Consider the following 18,527-nt stretch of genomic DNA (forward strand, 5'->3'; position numbering starts at 1 on the left):
ATATCCTAAATTAATTGGAATACTAGAAGAAAAGGAAAGAATAAATGAATAAACGGATGGGCATAAATATTTGAAGAAATAATAGCTACATATTTTCAAATTAAATTAAAAATATAAACTGACCAAACCAAGAAGTTTAAAGAACACTATATAAGATACGTTAAAAATAAAACTGCACCAAAGGATATCGTATAATTGTGAAAATCAATGAAGAAGACAAAATCTGGTCTAGTGAATGCACTTATCACTTCACATCCGTGATCATTCAGAGTGCCCTTTTATAAAAACGGAGCTACTCAACTAGCTCTGGTGGACAGACTTCTGCATCACTCCTAGATTCAACATTATTTTAACTGTATTGATCCTATCCATCTGACAATAAGGTATTAATTTATGTCAGCCTACATAATTGTTTCCCAAAACAATGCCTCTGAGGACAAGTCCCACAAAATGTTCCATACTTAAGGAATCTGTAGTCAAATATATTTGAAAACATCTTGCCTACTGTATTCCAACCCCCTGAAGATACTCATACCAATTTTAATGTTAAAGATTCTAAAGAACCTACACTAAAGTAACTTGTTTCTGTTTAACCTAGACTTTAATGATACTTACTTGGCTATACAAGCCTTTGTCAAATAATACCCAGGAAAATCATGCAGAAATAATAAGAAGAGCTAACATTTATTGTGCATTTAATATATATGTATATATGCTAGTAACTGTGCTGAGAACTTTAAAAAACCTTATGAAGTAATGGTACTATTTTGCCTACTTTAAATATAGATACATTGAAGCTCGGAGAGGTGAAGTGTCTCTTCCAACGTCAGAGAATTGGAATGCACAGAAACCAGGATTTGAACATAGGCCATCTGAATCTAGAGTCTTAGTAGTATTCTTAGGAACTAACTTTGGAAAACACTGCCTTGCCTCATGTAGTTGAGTCTTTTCTCCTTACACTGGCTTCTGAGGAGCAGAGACAACGATCTAGAACCAATCTACTAAGACCTCTTAAGAGGCATATACACTTTAGGCCTTTGGTCTTTACTTCTCAATTGTAATAAAAATGTTAAGGTGAAGCTTGTGATTTTATCAGCTTTAAAAGGGCAGACAATCTGGTGATGGCCAGAGGGGACAGGGGTTGGGAGGCTGGGTGAAAAGGGTGAAGGATTAAAGAAGTACAAATTAGTAGTCGATAGGTCATGGGGATGGGGGGCACGGCATAGGGAATGTAGACGCAATGTAATGGCTATGTGTAGAGCCAGAGGGGTGACAGAATAATCGAAGGATCATTTCATAAACTATATACATGTCTAAGCAATGTACTGTATTCTTGAAAAAATTTTTAAAAAATAGGTTTAAATCCCATTGCAAAATGTAACAGTTACGAATAAACTTTTTTCTTTACTTTTGAAATAATATAGGCACTATCTGAAACAGAGATCCAGGATAATTCTGAATGACCTGACTGCATGTGTGATAAATCATTATTATCTTTCTCTAGATCATTTAAAAGCATTCTTGAAGGGGTTAATTGGGGTTCTGTGCTCAATGAGAAAACCAAAGAGAATTTTAGATACAGTCTGTTTTAAGAGCAACAGCTTACACAAGAAAGCTTTATAATTTTTATTTCTTGTAGAAAAACAGTAATATCAACATAGAAATCATTTTATATCATTTTAAGTCATAGTTTAATTTTCGTTTTAGCAATTGTGCCTAGTGGTATATTATAAACCTGCTTGAATATTGATACATAGTATTTAAAGTGATCATTTAAAAATTATAATTTTTGAGAACAAATATTTCGTCTTACTTAACTACTTGCATACAATTAGATGGTTGCTATTTATAATGTTTCATTATCCTAGATAATGCTTCTACAAATATTGATTGGTACATAATTCTCTTTCCGTTATTTATTCAGAAAAGATTCTGAAAACTTTTAAGTTGCATGGTTTGATTATTTTTATGACTCTTTAACCTTCCAGCAATGATTTCTAAAAGAATCCTTATAATTCACCAACAATATGTGACTCTATTTTATTAAATCTTTGGTAGCTTTAAATTTGTTATTTATTTTTCATTTTTAATGACTGTATAGGTATGAAATTATGCCTCATTATCATACTCATAGATTTTTTTAGCCACATTTAGGCACTAAGTTACTAAAAAACTATTTTGAATATGTTTATATAGCTAGAAACTTTCCCTCAAGATTTTCATTCAACTTTGATTTATTACTATGTGGTAGATGTTGTGCTAAATGCTGGAGCTTGTTTGCAATTTCTCCTTTTTTCCTTAGTCAGCACAGCGTTACACTGGAGTTCACAGATTCGTCCGCTGAGTGCATCCGTTACCTTTCTGCTTCACCTTGGCGGGCTGGTTAACCTCCCCTTTGGCATTTCTAGCATGACAGACATAGTTGCGCTTGAGATCCTCAGCGGTTACTTTCTTGATACTCAGAACCTGAGTTCTTTTTTCATCTTCTGTTTTGGTCTGACTGACACTAGAAACAGGGGAAAGAAAATTAGAGCATTAGTGAGACTCAAGGACCATGTGTTGTGTTTGAATCAGACAAGTAGACAACCAGAGAGGCCCTAGGTGAGGGCAGGTACAATGATAAGCTTTGTTGCCTTGTGATCCAATGGTTACAAAAGAAAAATAGCCTCTAGATTCTAATACCGTTCTTTACCATCTATATATTACACCTTCCCAATAACTAGATCAAATCCCAGTGTTGACATCATACTATAGATACAGCTCTCTCTTCAAAGCAAAATGGCTCCTTTACCTAAATTTGTGAGGCAGGATACTATTTTGGTTTAGAAAGAAGTTTCTGAGGCCAGATCCATTTGGATTTTCATCCAAGCCTGGCTATATATATTCTTTGGGCACAGTAACTAATTTTTCTATGTCTTGAGATGTTCCTTTGAAAAGGAAGAAAGTAGCAATGCCTGCACAGTGCATTACCTATATTAATTTACTCAAGAGTTCTGAAGATTGAGTATGTTAATGCATAATTATTAGAACAATGCTTAATAAATATTCATGTGTGCAATTATTATTATCTCATAGTAATAGGTGAGGCATTTCAGGGATTCCCCAAGCTTGGATTTTGAACAAAGGCAGATTGTTTCAGCCAAAATGCTGAAACCTCACAATTAAATCCTAACATTAACCAGAAACTTTTCAGAGCAAGTAAACTTTGTGAAAATAAATATATCTAAATCTCAGCAAGTCAGAGACCAAATGCTTTAAGTCGAAGATCAAGATTAAAAACCTCTTTGAATAACTTTGCTCAAAAGGGAAAAAAAGTATCCCTCCTATTGCAGACTGACATCCAGGTTCTCTTTCTCATGAGGTATGCTGTCAATCATGAGAACTTAGTTAAGGGCTGTGATGGGTTTAGCCTAAGCTTAACTATACTGCTCATCTGTGAATAGTGAATCGTCTTTCAATAGCCGCAAAGAGGAACACCATGACTTTCATGATCATTCATTATTATCATGAGAATAGAAAGCACAATCTTTGGAATTCCCAAAATGATCAATAACTCTCCCTCTCTATCTCCAGCCACATCTTTCATTATCTCCTTCTGCAAAAGTTGCTCCAATTTCAGGAAGTTTCTTGTGTACCTTTACATATGTTCTGCTTCTCTACCCTCCAGGCCTTTGCACATAATGTTTCTTTTACCTGGTCCATTCTTTTGATTTCTTTACCTAATTTATTTCTACTTATCCTTCAAATCTTTATTTAGGTACTGTATTATCTGAGAAGCATGAACTAATCCCCTAAAATTTACCAGAATCCCCAACTAAATTTTATCACAACAAGTAATACTCCCTAGCCACTGCATATATCACATTATAGTATTGAAATTTCGGTTCTATCATTGTTTCTCCTATAAAATCCACTTGAGGACTAAGTATCTGGCATAGTACCTGATACAAAATAGACATTTTATAATATGTGTACAAAGTCGGAGTTTACTACTAGAAAAGAAATACCTTTTGAATTCTAGAAGTTTTATTAGCCTAAGGTCTTTTTATACATTAGGAATAGGGCTTAAGGTCTTAGAAGTACTTTGTCATGTAGTTGATCAGCTGCTAATTTTATTAATAGTTATAGTGAACCAATTGCTCTCTTTACAGAGGAATCTTTTGTCTTGAAAGACTTGTATTTTCCTTCTTGCTAACCCAACCCCCTTCAAAAAATTCATATTTATTTAAAAATAAAGTGACCCAACTTGTTATTTTAAGTGTGAAGTATATTCCCACTCCATTCACTTTAAAAATAAAACTTAAAGAACATGAATGTATTTAGTCAGTACTAAAAAAATTATTATCAATTCTGTGACATATATGTTATGTGAATTAAGAAAGACACGAAGGAAGACAGAAAATACATTCTTAGTGTAAGACAAGAAACTAACACAATTATCTGAGGCACAAATACTTATAGGCCCAGACTCCAGATTTGAGAAAGAGAAGAACAGGGACATGCTGACAAGATTTCATCTCTCCATAACCCTATACTGTGGCCTTTTCATTCATGTAGGATATGCATTCTATCTATTTTCAAGTAGACATAATAAATGTGTGATCATCACATGGAATCTGGGCCTCAGATTGCTTTGGAAAGCAGCTACTAATGACTTGAAAATCTTGCAGATTTTTGTTAACAATAAGAAAACATTAAAATTTTTATTTTTCATAGATTGCAATCTACCAGAGGGCATTAGATTGAGGCACAAGTGTTAGTCACCCCTTGCCTGCACCAATGATACCTTTCATTAATAGTTATGTCCATAGTGGTGTCATCTGGCTTTTTTCCATCAATAGTCCACCAAATCTCATTGCGAGAGTCCTTCAGGAAAGTAAAAAAGACTTGACAGGGAATGAGTAGTTCCTCTCCTAAAAAAACAAGTTAACCTATTAGTTTGTAACTTTCACATGGCTATATTGGTTCGACTATGTGACAAATCAGAAGCTATAAATGTTACACATACCTAAATCCTACTTTAAACAAATTTTCTAGTGGGCTACCATAAGGTAATGTACCATACTTCATTGCAAAACGAACAGACCAAGAAAAGAAGGACATATAAAATTACTAGTACGATCATCTTTTAATACTATGTACCTAGCTAGCTATCATCTATGTATGTATGTATGTATGTATCTATCTATCTATCATCTATATGTTCTAAAATGACAGTGTTTGTTCAAAAAGGCTCTAACAACACCCTTTTTAGTCCTAGACCTCCAGAGACTACTCTTCTTTGTTATTTCCCTCACAAAGGATGATGAAGAAATAAGATTCTCCAGATCTTTGGTTGTTGGCCCAGAGAAGACGGGACAATGTCATTGCTGAGAGGACCGGCTAGGCAGGCCACATCTTGAAATGCTCTTGTTATCAGTGTGCAGTCAATATATAAGTTTAAAGACAATTTGTAAATAGAAATTCTAATTTATCCTTCTGAGATGGAATATGAGGTTGGAGGACCTCTAGGCAGAAAATGCTAGTATAATAATAATAATAACAGCAGCACACTCAGTGAGAATTTTGTATAATTTACTGTGCTAAATATTCATCCTTATTAGTATTCTAATTTACACAAAATACTATGGGGTATTTTTTAAATCTTTCTTTAAATATTTTCTTTTCAATTACAGTTGGTATACAAAATTATATTAGCTTCAGGTATCCACGCAGTGATTAGACATTTATATAACCTGTAAACTGATCAACCCAATAAATCTAGTACCCATCAACACCATAGTTATTACAATATTATTGACTATATTCCCTGTTATACTGTATATCCCATGACTATTTTGTAACTATCAATTTATACCACTTAATCCCTTTAACCCCTTCACCTATTCTCTCAATCACCTTCCCATCTGGCAACCATCAAAATGTTCTCTATCTATGAGTTTGTTTCTGCTTTGTTTGTTCATTTATTTTATTTTATAGATTCCACATATAAGTAAAATCACACACTTTTCCATCTTTTTCTGTCTTACTTATTTTACTCAGCATAATAGCTGAGTAAAATAATAGGTCCATCATGTTGTTGCAGATGGCAAGATGTTATTCTTTGCTTATGGCTGAGTAATATTTCATTATATATAAGTACATCTTTTTTATCCATTCATCTATTTATGGGCACTTAGGTTGTTTCCATACCTTTGCTACTGTAAATAATGTTGCAATAAACATATGGATGAACAGGTCTCTTCGAAGTAGTGTTTTGGGTTTCTTTGTGTAAATACACAGAAGTGGCATTACTGGGTCCTTGTCCCTTGTTATAACCTTTGTTTTAAAGTCTATTTTGTTGGGTATAAGCATTGCTACACCAGCTTTTTTGTTTGTTTCCATTTTCATGAAATATATTTTTCCACCCCTTTTCATCTGAAATGAGTCTCCTTATAGGAAGTATATGTAAGGGTTCTGTTTTCTTATCCATTCAGTTACCCTATGCCTTTTACTGAAACATTTAATCCACTTACATTTAAAGTAATTGTTGGTAGATATATAGCTATTGCCATTATATTATTTATATATTTTTTATTTTTTTCTTCTTAAAGAAGTCCCTTTAACATTTTTTGTAATACTGGTTTGGTGGTGATAAACTCCTTTAGCTTTTTCTTGTCTGGGAAGTTCTTTATTTGTCTTTTGAGTCTAAAAGAGAGCTTTGCTGGGTAGAGTAATCTTGGTTTGTAGGTTTTTACTTTTCATCACTTTGAATATTTCATGCCAATCTTTTTTGGCCTGCAAAGTTTCTGTTGAGAAATCAGCTGACAGTCTATGCATGTTCCCTTGTAGGTAACTAACTGCTTCTCTCCTGCTGCTTTTAAGATTCTCTTTGTCTTTAACATTTGGCATTTTAATTATGAGGCCTTGGTGTAGGCCTCTTTGGGTTCATCTTGATTGGATCTCTCTTATTTCCTGGGCTTCTATATTTCCTCCACCAGATTAGGGAAGTTTTCTGTCAATATTTCTTCAAATATAGGTTTTCAATTCCTTACTCTCTCGCTTCTCCATCTGGTATCCCATATGATGTTGGTATGTTTGATGTTGTCCCAGAAGTCCCTTAAATTATCCTCATTTTTTTTGGATTCTTTTTTCTTGTTGCCGTTTTAATTTGGTGTTTTCTGCTATCTTGCTTTCTAAATTGCTGATTTGATCCTCTGCTTTATCTAATCTGCTGTTGATTCCCTCTAATGTACTTTTCATTTCACTTATTGTATTCTTCATTTAGGACTGTTTCTTTTTATGTTTTCTCTATTTTTATGTTTCCTATCTCTTTGTTGAAGTTCTCACTGAGATCACTGAGTATCTTTACAACCAGTGATCTGGTAGATTGCTTGTCTCCATTTTGTTTAGTTCATTTTCTGGAGTTTTGTTCTGATCTTCCATTTGGGACATGTTTCTTTGTCTCCTCATTTTGGCTCCCTCCCTGTGTCTATTTCTCCATATTAGGTATTTCTATGTATTCTATATATCTATGTATTTTTATGTATTTGGCTCCCTCCCTGTGTCTACTTCTATTTCTATGCTATGTCCCCTGGTCTTGGTAGAGTGGTCTTATGTAGTAGATGTCTTGTGGGGACCAATGGTGCAATCTCCCTGGTCACCTGAGCCAGGTGCTCCAGGTGTGCTCCTTGGATAGGTTATATGTGCCCTCCTATAGTAGTTGAACCTTGGTCGCTGTTTGCATGTCAGTGGGAGGGATTGACCCACAGACTGATTGGTTGTGAGGACTAGCTGTGACTGCAGTGGAGGAGCTGTTGTGTAGGAGCTGACCCTATGGAGCAGGATATGCGTTAGCGGGGCTCTAGTGCCTGCTCAGTCTGCCCTTTGGGTGTGTCATTTCTAGAGGCAGTGGGGTGCTACTTTAGTGTGGTCTGAAGCTGGCCACTGGATATGTTGGTTCTGTGGCCTATTGGGAAGGGCTCTGGTGTAGGCCAAGTTCAGCCATTACCTGTGCCCTGCCCAGGGCCACATGGTATGAGCTACAAAGTAATCTTCAGATGGTTGCCATTTGTGCTGGGCTTGAAAGTGCCTGGAAGAGTCTAAGATGTGAATTGAGGCTGGCTGCTTCTAGCGCCAGGCATGGAGCTGTTTAGCAAGTGGTACAAAGCATGCTGAAGCCAGATGCTGCTTGTTAGGAGTTTGTAAACCTTTGAGAGACTTCAGGAAAGTCTGCAATATGAGCCAATTGTATGAAAAAAACACTGGAAGAGGCTTGGGTGGCCCCACAATTTGGGTGGGATGGGGTCTCGAGGAGTCAACGGAGTGAGGCAAATGGTGTTAACTAGGTTGATGGAGACTCAGATATGGTGCCTGCCTGTGAGTGAAGGCTGGGTGGTAGGAGGGCTAAACAAAGGAACAATGGTTTCTACCAGCACTTCTGTCTGGGAAAAAGCTGCCCCACCACTCGTTGCCCTGAAGCCAGACAATTCAGTTCCTCCCTGTATGTCCCTGGCACCATTCCAGCTGCTGTCCCAGCACTGGAACTCAGAGAATAGAACAAGTCTGTCGGTGAGTAAGTCCATGTGTGGGCCCTTTAAGAGGAGTACTTGTAACTCCAGCAACCCCCTGTCTCACTCAGCTACAATCTGCGCTGGTTTTCACAGCCAGAAGTTATGGGAACTTCTCTCCCCCAGCATTGGAAACCTGGCTGGATTGCATAATATGGGCCTGGGACCCCTCTCTCCTCAGTGGAGAGTTTCTAAAGCCAAGATAGCTGATTTTTGAACTGACACAAGTGAGTATAAGACCAGCCGGTTCCACATCTCTACCCCCTCCTTTAGTTATAGAACTTAGTTATCAGTTCAGCTAGTCTTCAAGCGATTCTCAATGATGGTTGTTCTGTAGTTTAGCTGTAATTTTTAGGTAGTCCCATGAGGTTTTTTTTTTTTTTTTATTCATGTTTTACAGATGTAAAAAATTGAAACTTAAAGATATTAAATGCCATTTCTAAATCGAATTATTGATAAGTAGAAGGCCAAGATTTGACATAGATTGACCTATTCCAGGTTGCCCAGGACAGTTCTGTTTTATGCTTGCTTTCTAGTTAGTTATTAATATTGACTGCTTTCACTCTCCAAAAGTATCCAGGTTGAGATGATAAATTATATTGTCATCCTGATTCGAACTCAGGTTTATCTTAGTGGTCATATTCTATCCACTCTTCATGCTTCTTATGCCTTCCCCTCTAGTTTTCTATATCGATATGTAGAAAGATAAAATGAACATGAATTCAGCATGCTTTCATAACCATATCATAGGTAGATGAAACATATCTAAATGATTAATAAGAATTTACCCTGTTAGCAGGAAAAAGGGTGCACATTATGTAAAGCCACTACTAATTTGAGAAAATTTGGTCATTTTGGGGTTAGCAGAAGCCTGAGTGTATTCTTTCTGTTCTTACAAGGCAGATCACTATTTAAAACATTATCTTAATTTTTTTTTGGCGGGGGGGGGGGATTGTTGTTCTCCATTTATGTTGATCACTGCCTCTATTACCTTTAGTACATTTTAAACAAATTTTCTTTTATACCTCTCATTGGGTTTGCAGTCAATTTATTATAAAAGATACAATAAAGAAAATGTTAAAATTATCTACGGTTTTCACCTTAACTGTGGGAAGCTCTGAGTCAGAAAACTAATGAATTATACCTTATTTGGTCAGTTATAAGTGATTTTTGCCTAGAATGAAAAATTATAAAAACTAAAAAGAGACCCAGACAGCCTAGCAAACATTTGATAGTGTTCTGAATCAGGGTGTACTAGTTCTATGAGTTGTTAACCTGTTATATTCATAGTCTTGACTCTGAGCTCCAATCCTGCCCCCTTACAGTGGAACAGAAGCTTAAAGGATTGCTTGTGCTCATGTTGTAGCCTTGAACCCCAAAACCTTGTGCAAGCTAAAGTGTGCATCAATCACTAATCAAGAGAGGAAACCTGCTTAGAAGAAGAAGAAGGGAGCAGCTGCTAAGAGGGAAGCAGATAATCCCTGAGCTCCCCATGAGATCTATGAGGTATCCAATACCCAGAATGCCTTAGTTTCTGACAACATCAGTTTCAATTCATGTGTGTTTTTACGATAGCCCTCTCTTCTCTTGTGGTAACTTATGTGACATTTTATTCCCTGTGATTAAGAGATTTAACTGAAATTCAGAGGCACAGCTCTAATTACCTGGTTCTTTCTCATAGACCACAAGATCATTGGGCGAATAGATCTGGGGAGGCAATGCATCTTTTGGAGAGCCTGTGAGAAAGTAAAGAACAAAGGGAGATGATGTTAAGTCACATAGTCTTTATCTTTTATAACCCATTTCAAAAATCTTCTCTTCTGTGAAGCCTTGCCCAACTTCCTGGAATAGTTTGTCAATTCTTCTTGAGAGGGCCCACAGTCCAATATGTTGTAAATTATAACATTTCAGTCATTTAAAACAAGCAAAGAAACAAACATAACATATTGATTATCCTCTATATTTCAGGAAAAAAATATTACCAGTGTTTTTGCTTCCCAAAGCTTATATGAGATAGATTTTTCATACTACACATCATAATAAACTGCTTTCACTTGCTCAATTGTTTCTTTTCTATGTATTTCTCTTCAACATTCCCAGAGTGTCTAGTATGCAACCTGGTTAAATAGGTATTGAACGAATAAGTAAATGGAAAATTCAAAATCACAACTGTGAGGCCAGCAATGTAAGTCTACCTGATGTCTAGTTATCAGTTGAAGGTTCATTCATATAATTGCTGCTGTTTATAAAATTCTGTATTCCTACATTTAAAGAAAAAATATCCTGAAGAAGGTTTATATTGTAATGTTTAAGAATACAGGCTTCAAAGATTTAATGACCAGGGTGTTCTAATTCCAATTTGGTCACATATTAATCATATGACTGTTTTTTTACTAAATCTTTGAAAAGTTAATTTTCCTCAATTCAAAGGCGAGTGGAATTAAACTCATCCCAGAGGTTCATTATAAGGATTAAATTAAGTAATGCATATTAAAGCATCTACTACATTTAAATATACATGTATTAGAAACAAACTCCAAGATAAATACAAGGTTAGATTATTCATTTGACTTTTAAAGTCCATTCATGTTAGGTTCTAAATTTAGTCTGATTTTTCTTCTGAATTAGTCCCCAACTCAGCACTATTCAGAAAGTGAGCAATAAAAGTGGAAAAGTGATTATAAAAGTGTTAGATTTGAAATGTATTTTCACTATGTTAAAGCTCCTTTTAAAGAAACATATATACTGAATCTGGCGTCTGACTTGTAGAAAAAGCTTTGAACGAAAAGTCAGAAACCTGGGATTTAGAATCTTCCACTGACTCATGGAATGTGTCTGAACAGGTTACCTGCTTTTGTTGAATCTCAGTGTTTCCATCTATTAAATGATGGAGTTTGACAAAATTTCACTCTTGGTATGCTCTCATTTTAAATACCGTGAACACAGTGGTATTTAGGGCTTTCCTCTAAATACCACCTACCCTGACACTGGTTCCCTTGGTTTTGGGTTTGACAGGAGTCTGCCGACTCTGTGTAGGTCCCGTCCTTCCACTGCCCTAGTTTCTCATTCCCTCTTCTCTCAATGCAAAGCAATGGTTGAACACTGCCAGCAAATACCTTCGGCATTAACTATAATAGTTTGAGTACGTAGAAATACATGGTTTACTTAATTCAAGTAAAATGCTTTTGTGACAGTAATATTAACTACTATTCATTGAGTCTCTACTGCTTGCCTGGAACTACATTAGGTTAATATGTATATTTATTCTAATATTCTCAGCTATCCTGCATATTAGGTAGTCTTAAGTCTGAGAGTACAGATAAGGAGACTGAGACTTTGATCAAAATCATTTTGCCAATAAATAGCAGTAGTATAATTTGAACACAGATCTATCTGGCACACTTTTTATTGCCCAAACTGCCTTTATTTCACTGATTCACATATTCATTCAGTAGATCTATAGTTATCGAATGCCTACTATGTACATGGAATTGCTAAAGATTCTGGGGATAGTACAATAAACAAAAAGATAAGCCTCTCTTTTTATAAAGTTTACATACTTGTTTGTAATAAACTATTAAGAGCTAAAAAGAGATTGCTGCTTTTTTTGTTGTGTGCACTTAATACAAATCATGCTTACCTACCACCTTTACAGTCAGAGTCCTTGTGAGATGGAATGTACGCCCATTTTCTGGATATGTAACAACACATGTGTAATCTCCATTATTTGAAACCAAGGCTATGAGAAAACTCAAGTTCATGCCTTCAGGGACCACATTATTAAAGTCCTGTATTTTATGACAGCCCTAGAAGAAATAAAAGATGTTTACTATTCAGATACATGCATAGAAAATATTCAAGCACATGCACACATCTAATTTTGCACAGAACATACAAATATCTATGCTGGCCGCATCTTTTACAAAACTATTTTGCTCAAGTATTTGACAATGTTTCTGCAAAGAGTAAATGCATTACGTTTCATTATCTTTACTACAAAAGAAAATTAAAATTCTGAAGTGAGATATAAATTCAAAAGCATCAGTTTCCTGTCTTAAGATCCAGTATTCAAATTCTGAAAATCTCATGTTAATAGTGAAGCACGGTTAAAATTCTGGAAAACAACTAAGGCAACCTGAACAACTGTTTGCTCTGTTATTTAAAAAAAATTTTAAATTTCTTCATTTAAATTTCTTCATTTTTACATTTCTGCATTGTTTATATTAATTCAGGAATCCAGTCACTCTGCTTGACAAATTAGGCCCCACTTTAGATGTCTAACATTGGCATTCTTGAGCACTCTGTTGAATCAGTTATTTCCCAACTTTTTGGTATTTTTCTTCTACTTATCTTGTTTGTTGCAACTGGATAGCACAGACTCAAGAATCTAAAAATGAAATATATTTTATGAGTCTTACCAAGAGTTGAGTTTATTTTTGTTCCAATTGACAATTTCATAAAACTCAGCTGATTTTTAAAATTTTGAGATTGAAATATTTTATTCACTATAACAAGAATCCCATTTGAATCTCTCAGCCTCACTAACTGGTTATATTATTATTATTATTATTATTATTATTATTATTATTATTATTTTAGAGAAAAAAATTGATGTAATCATCTGTGACCAAACCATGTTGAACATCTACTTTTAGAGAAAATTTGTTTTTCTTTTTAAAATCAATAATTCATCTATGACAAAAAAAATAGGTATCTCTAAGCTCCTTTAGATCTTTAAAATTCTGGGAGTCTATTACTGGCTTGTACTTTCAATTTCCTGTTTCCACATATTTAATTTTTATTCTTGTATACTTAAGGTTTTCTTACTTCAATTCCTGGAGCATGTGTTTTGAAATATGACAGTTACACTAAGTGACACATTTTGTAATTCTTTGTAACAGGAAATACATCTTTTAAGAATAGTACTAAACATTTGATTCATGGAGATGATCATCACAAAGAAGCTGATATATGCTGTTATTTTCCGAATGCAATTTATTTTTGATAAAAGTGCTTCTAAACATTTGCCACATGAGCAAAAGATTTCAACACTCTTAGGTTATTACAAAGTATAAGGCCACAAAGGTCTGTACTCTTACAATGAACTTACGTCAGATTTGACTTAAATTGATTTAGACTATCTATAGAACTCTATTTGATTTCTGTGACACCTTTCATTTAAACAGTACAAAGCTATTGTCTTCTCTCTTTTGTTAGCTTAGCTGTTCTTAAATCCCTGTTAAGTAGACAGATCAGGCTAAATATGCCCTAGTTTTACAAGCGAGACAGACAGATAAAGAGATATTCCAGATAACACAGTGCAGAGCAAAAACTACATTTTCCATACAACTGAATAAAGGTCTTTTACTAACTTCTTACCCAAGAATAAATACTTCTCCTCAGCAGTTAGTTGAGGCTGAAAAAATTCTACTGAGACATACATTTACATATACTACATTAGCCCATTTGATCCTTATTCCAAATTTAGCAAGTGTGGAATGCTCTTATGCCCATTTTATAGAAGAGAATACAAAGGGTCAGAAAGGTTAATTGTCAATGTCAAAGAGCCAGGCAGTGTCAGTTGGATTTTGAATCTAGATTTACCTGTTTTGAGGTCCTTGCTTTTAATCCCACCTGACACTGTCATTTTACTCTATAAACTGTGGTCTTGCACATATGCCGCACCTGGGGCCAGCTCTAGTGTTAATAGTGTGATGTGGTTCTATCACCCATCTAAGGTTGATTCCAGCAATTGGTGGTAAACTGGAAAAGCATACTTTTCAAGATGACAAGTTAGCTATTCGTACTGAATTTATAAACAGTACTTCTTAAGAATGTACTAAAATCATCAAAAACCTTCCAAAAAGTTAAAATCCAGGAGCAGATGGCTATACTAGTGAATTCTACCAAACTTTCAAAGATGATTTGTTCTCAAAATTTTCCAAAAACTGAAGAAGAGGCAGTACTTCCTAAGTCATTTTATGAAGTCAACATTACCCTGTGTGATGGCACAAAAACTAGACAGGGCATAGTTCCTAACCTATAGGTATGCACAGTCTAGTGGAAGATTGCAACAAACACTATGAAGGGCATATAGGGATGGGGGAATATGGGAAGAAGTTCAAACATAAACTATTTAGGAAAATTTCATAGAGAAGGAAGATGTGAACTGGATCTTAAAGGACAAGTAAAATATTAACAGCTATTAACTAGGAGGGAAGACACGGGAGAGCAACACTCTAGCCATGGGAAAAGTGAACAATTTGCCTGAACTGTCAGCATTTTGCCCTCCATGTTAGTACTTAACTTTATTATAATCATCTCTTTTCATGTTTATCTCTTCCTCTAGGAGACAAGTGGGGCTCGATGAGTACTGTATTTGCATGGCCAGCAACTTGCCAAATACTGGGCACATGGTAAATACTCAATACATGTGTGTTGCATTTTCAAAAATATAAATGAGAGAAGCAAAGACACAAGACATGGAGTTGAAAGTTCATGCAGTATGATCATAAGAAGAAGACTGTATAAAATATAAGGTGTGAGATGGGTGTGTTGCAGGACGGGTGGGGAAAGTGGGAGTAAGGATACAAAGAGTTTAATTGAGCTTTAAGGTTAGCATAGTTAGGGATATTTATTGACATTGCGAAACAAAGATTAAGTAGGTATAAAATACATCATACTTGTTCACAAAGTCTCATAAAAGTTCTATACACCAGTTACTTCAATGAACAAAACTAAAGTCATTCAATATTTAAACAACAAATATTTACAAAATCCCTCCTATGTGACAAACACTGTATTAGAAGTGGGGCATATAGTAGCCAGTAAAGGCAGAAATGACCCTTGTTCCCATGGAATTTTCTGGCCCGATCTAACTCATTCAATAAATTTAATCAATTTCTAAATACAAAGTGTGTTTGCTCACTTTTGTGCTGTGTGCTTGATATTCAAGAGAAAGAAAAAGAGAAGCCACTATCAGAAAAGAGAAATGCAATCATTATAGTAACAAAGATGAGATATAAATTAAGTGCTATCAAAATAGAGAGTGGGTGACTCATTCAGCCTAATTCAGCCTCAAGGCTTTACAGATATTTGAACTGGGTTTAAGTTTAGAGGATGAATCTTGAAGCCTCAGAAGCCCTGAAACTACATGTAAAATGCTGTATATACATATATGCATATCTGGAATTAAAAATGTACAGTTTGGAAAGAAAATATGATATATAATGACTTTACACCAAAGATTAAAAATCACTATACAGGGTGACTGGAGAGAAAGAAAAGAGATAAAGAACCAACCAAACTAAGGTGTCAGATCGAACTGAAACAAGCACTTTAAAAATAAAATCTATCACATAGACCTTGGACTAACTTTTCAACAGTACATGCTATGCCAAAAAGAAGGCCAAATCTGGCACTTTTTCAGAAATGTACTTTCCCGATGGCATTTTGTCGGAAAAAGCAAAGATTTTCCTATTTTCTGAAGAGATTTATAAACAGTATCTGACCAATTCTACTTAATTTCACACTGCAAATCAGAGGTAGAGGTAATATACCAATTTTAATGATTATACTAAGTACAAGGACAACCAACTTTTTGCAAACTGATCTCCAGAATGAAATCCATTCTCCTTAATAGCAATGTAGAGCATTTTGGCAGCCGTTATAAATGTATTGTCCAAAATACCCAATAACGTGGTTGCTCTGATTCTCAGAAAAAAAAAGAGAAATTTTCCTCTGTTTTTATAAGTATCTTTGGGGCAGGAGAAAGGGGGAATCAAATACCCAATTACAACAATGAGAAAGAGAAATAGTCCAGTAATATGAAAGTTAGGATGGTTTGCCATAATTTAAAATTCAGGTCTCTGAATAACTCTAATAGTAATAATAGTAAAATAGTAATAATAACAGTAAAAATAACAACAAGATCTCACTTACCTGCATCTTTAATGCTATTTAGTCACATATTCTCTATGTGACTAAACAGGCAACCTCCAATTTATATACATGTTGTGTTCCAGAAGTTCTTTTATAAGTTGGCTATTTGAAATTCAGTAAATCACTTACAAACGACGATTTGCTTTATAGGCTAGTTACAAAACCTGGCTCATTCAACAAACATCTACTGAACATCAATTTAACGCACAAGACTGTTGAATTAAAACACTACGAATTCTGGGCCCTAAATGAAGAAAACCCTGGCATGCAAAAGAGAGGACGAAAGAAGAAAAGAAATGCCAAGGAGGAAAATCCAGTTCTGCTCTATTTCCTCTGTAATTCTGAAATACAATATTTTAATTTTCTATTCCCTCCAATCTCAGTTTTTCTGAGCCCCCTCTCATTCCCCAGGGCCCTCTATCCACAGGTTTCCCTGTGTCCCACAGTTCAGCCTACAACCCAATCTGTATTCAAAGACCATCTCACCCTTTAAAATGTCCTAAGCTCCAGAAGCGAAGAATGGACCTCTCTCTCTGATTTCTGGGGAGTCTAGGCTTGAAACCAAACAGAAATGACCTGAAATCTCAGATTCTCCCATTATCAGATAGATTCTTTTGACTAGGGTAAATGACATGTGTGCTATAATGTAAAAGTATATACTTGATATAGATTGCATAGGGTTGAATCCTGGCTCCTAGCTCTGTGACCTTGGGCAAATCTCTCAACTGCTCTATCCTTTGGTCTTTTTAACAATAAATAAAGTGAGATAATTCATTTTTAGAGAATTAAGTAAAATAATTAAAGCATTTGGAAGAATTCTCGTGCTCAATAAATGTTAGCTCTATTGTTTACCTCTCTGAGTCTCTGTTTCCTAATCCGTAAAAGGATAATAATATCTACACAAAAATTCTGATGAATATGATATATAACATATAAAGTACCTGGCACAATGTATTTTACTAGTAAGATGCAAGAATTGTTAGTTTCTTTTTTCTTCTTTTAATTTATCGGTTTTCATCTTTTTGCAAACAGGAAGCAAATTGCTGAAACTGATTAATGTCTATTAACTCTTATAGAGATATTTGTATTACTAAAAGAGACTATTTCTACCACATCGAGGTAGGGAATTCAACTGATAACAATTAAAAAAGAACTTTTCCAGGAGGGCCAAGATACCTAGGTGGATGTAGGGAGTGATCACAGAAGGTAGAAAAGGTCAGCATTGCTATACAGTGATGGATGAATGCAGCTACAAAGGACACTGATTTTGTTCTCAAAATGGCGGAACTCTTAAGATAAAAGGTGGCAGTCAATTATCCAAAGACAGAGAAATAAAAGCAGCATATACCACACATCAACAGTGGCCTTTTATAATCATAGAACTGAAAGACTGGCTGGTAACCAGTTTCTTTTAGTCATTTGTACACTGTTGGGTATCTGCCATGGCAATGGTTTGACCACTTTTTTCTTGGTCTTATTTTCAGGTTTTCTGCTTTAATTCACCCCATGAACATTCTCTCCAGATTTTGACCTTAGCCCTTTTCTCTTCCCACTTTATTTTGTCTTCCTAAGGGCTCCAATTATCATATAGATGCATCCAGTTCTGTCTCCAACTTTGACTTTTCTTCTGAGCTCCAGACCCATACACATGTAGCCACTGCCTACTGGTCACTGCCACCTGGATGTCTTACAGACACCTCTAACTCAGTATGACTTTCTAAATCCTTGATTTGCTCCCCAAATCTGGTCCTCCTCTCTTACTTCATACCTTGGTTAATAGCACCTACATTCATCTAACCAGAAAAAGCAGAAATATAGGAATCATGGGAAATACAGAGATGGGTATGGCCTAACTTTGCTCTCAAGTAATAGTCAATCTCAAAGAATACACACATGTAAATTTCTCCCTCTTCTTAAAACCAACAATAAATTCTCTTTGGCACTCCAAAGAGAAAAGTTGAATTAGAACTCTACTTTTTGATAAGAATAGGAATTCTTATTTGTAAATTCGTCAATGAAATTGTAGATCCTTTGGAA

At 35.2% G+C, this 18,527-nt stretch overlaps 1 protein-coding gene across 3 annotated transcripts in view; it reads right to left on the reverse strand.

Annotated features, from left to right (window-relative positions):
- The window catches only part of IL1RAP (interleukin 1 receptor accessory protein), a 134,129-nt gene that overhangs the window by 30,347 nt on the left and 85,255 nt on the right, over positions 1-18,527 (reverse strand). For all 3 annotated transcript variants that reach the window (XM_011381528.2, XM_023525770.1, XM_023525772.1), the window contains 4 exons: positions 12,190-12,355; positions 10,214-10,285; positions 4,787-4,913; positions 2,358-2,506 (listed from right to left, as the gene is read on the reverse strand). In XM_011381528.2, coding sequence (XP_011379830.1) covers positions 2,358-2,506; positions 4,787-4,913; positions 10,214-10,285; positions 12,190-12,355 — 514 coding nt within the window. The remainder of the gene's footprint in view (positions 1-2,357; positions 2,507-4,786; positions 4,914-10,213; positions 10,286-12,189; positions 12,356-18,527) is intronic.

Source organism: Pteropus vampyrus, unplaced genomic scaffold, assembly GCF_000151845.1.
Source record: "Pteropus vampyrus isolate Shadow unplaced genomic scaffold, Pvam_2.0 Scaffold14, whole genome shotgun sequence".
Taxonomy (NCBI): Eukaryota; Metazoa; Chordata; class Mammalia; order Chiroptera; family Pteropodidae; genus Pteropus; species Pteropus vampyrus.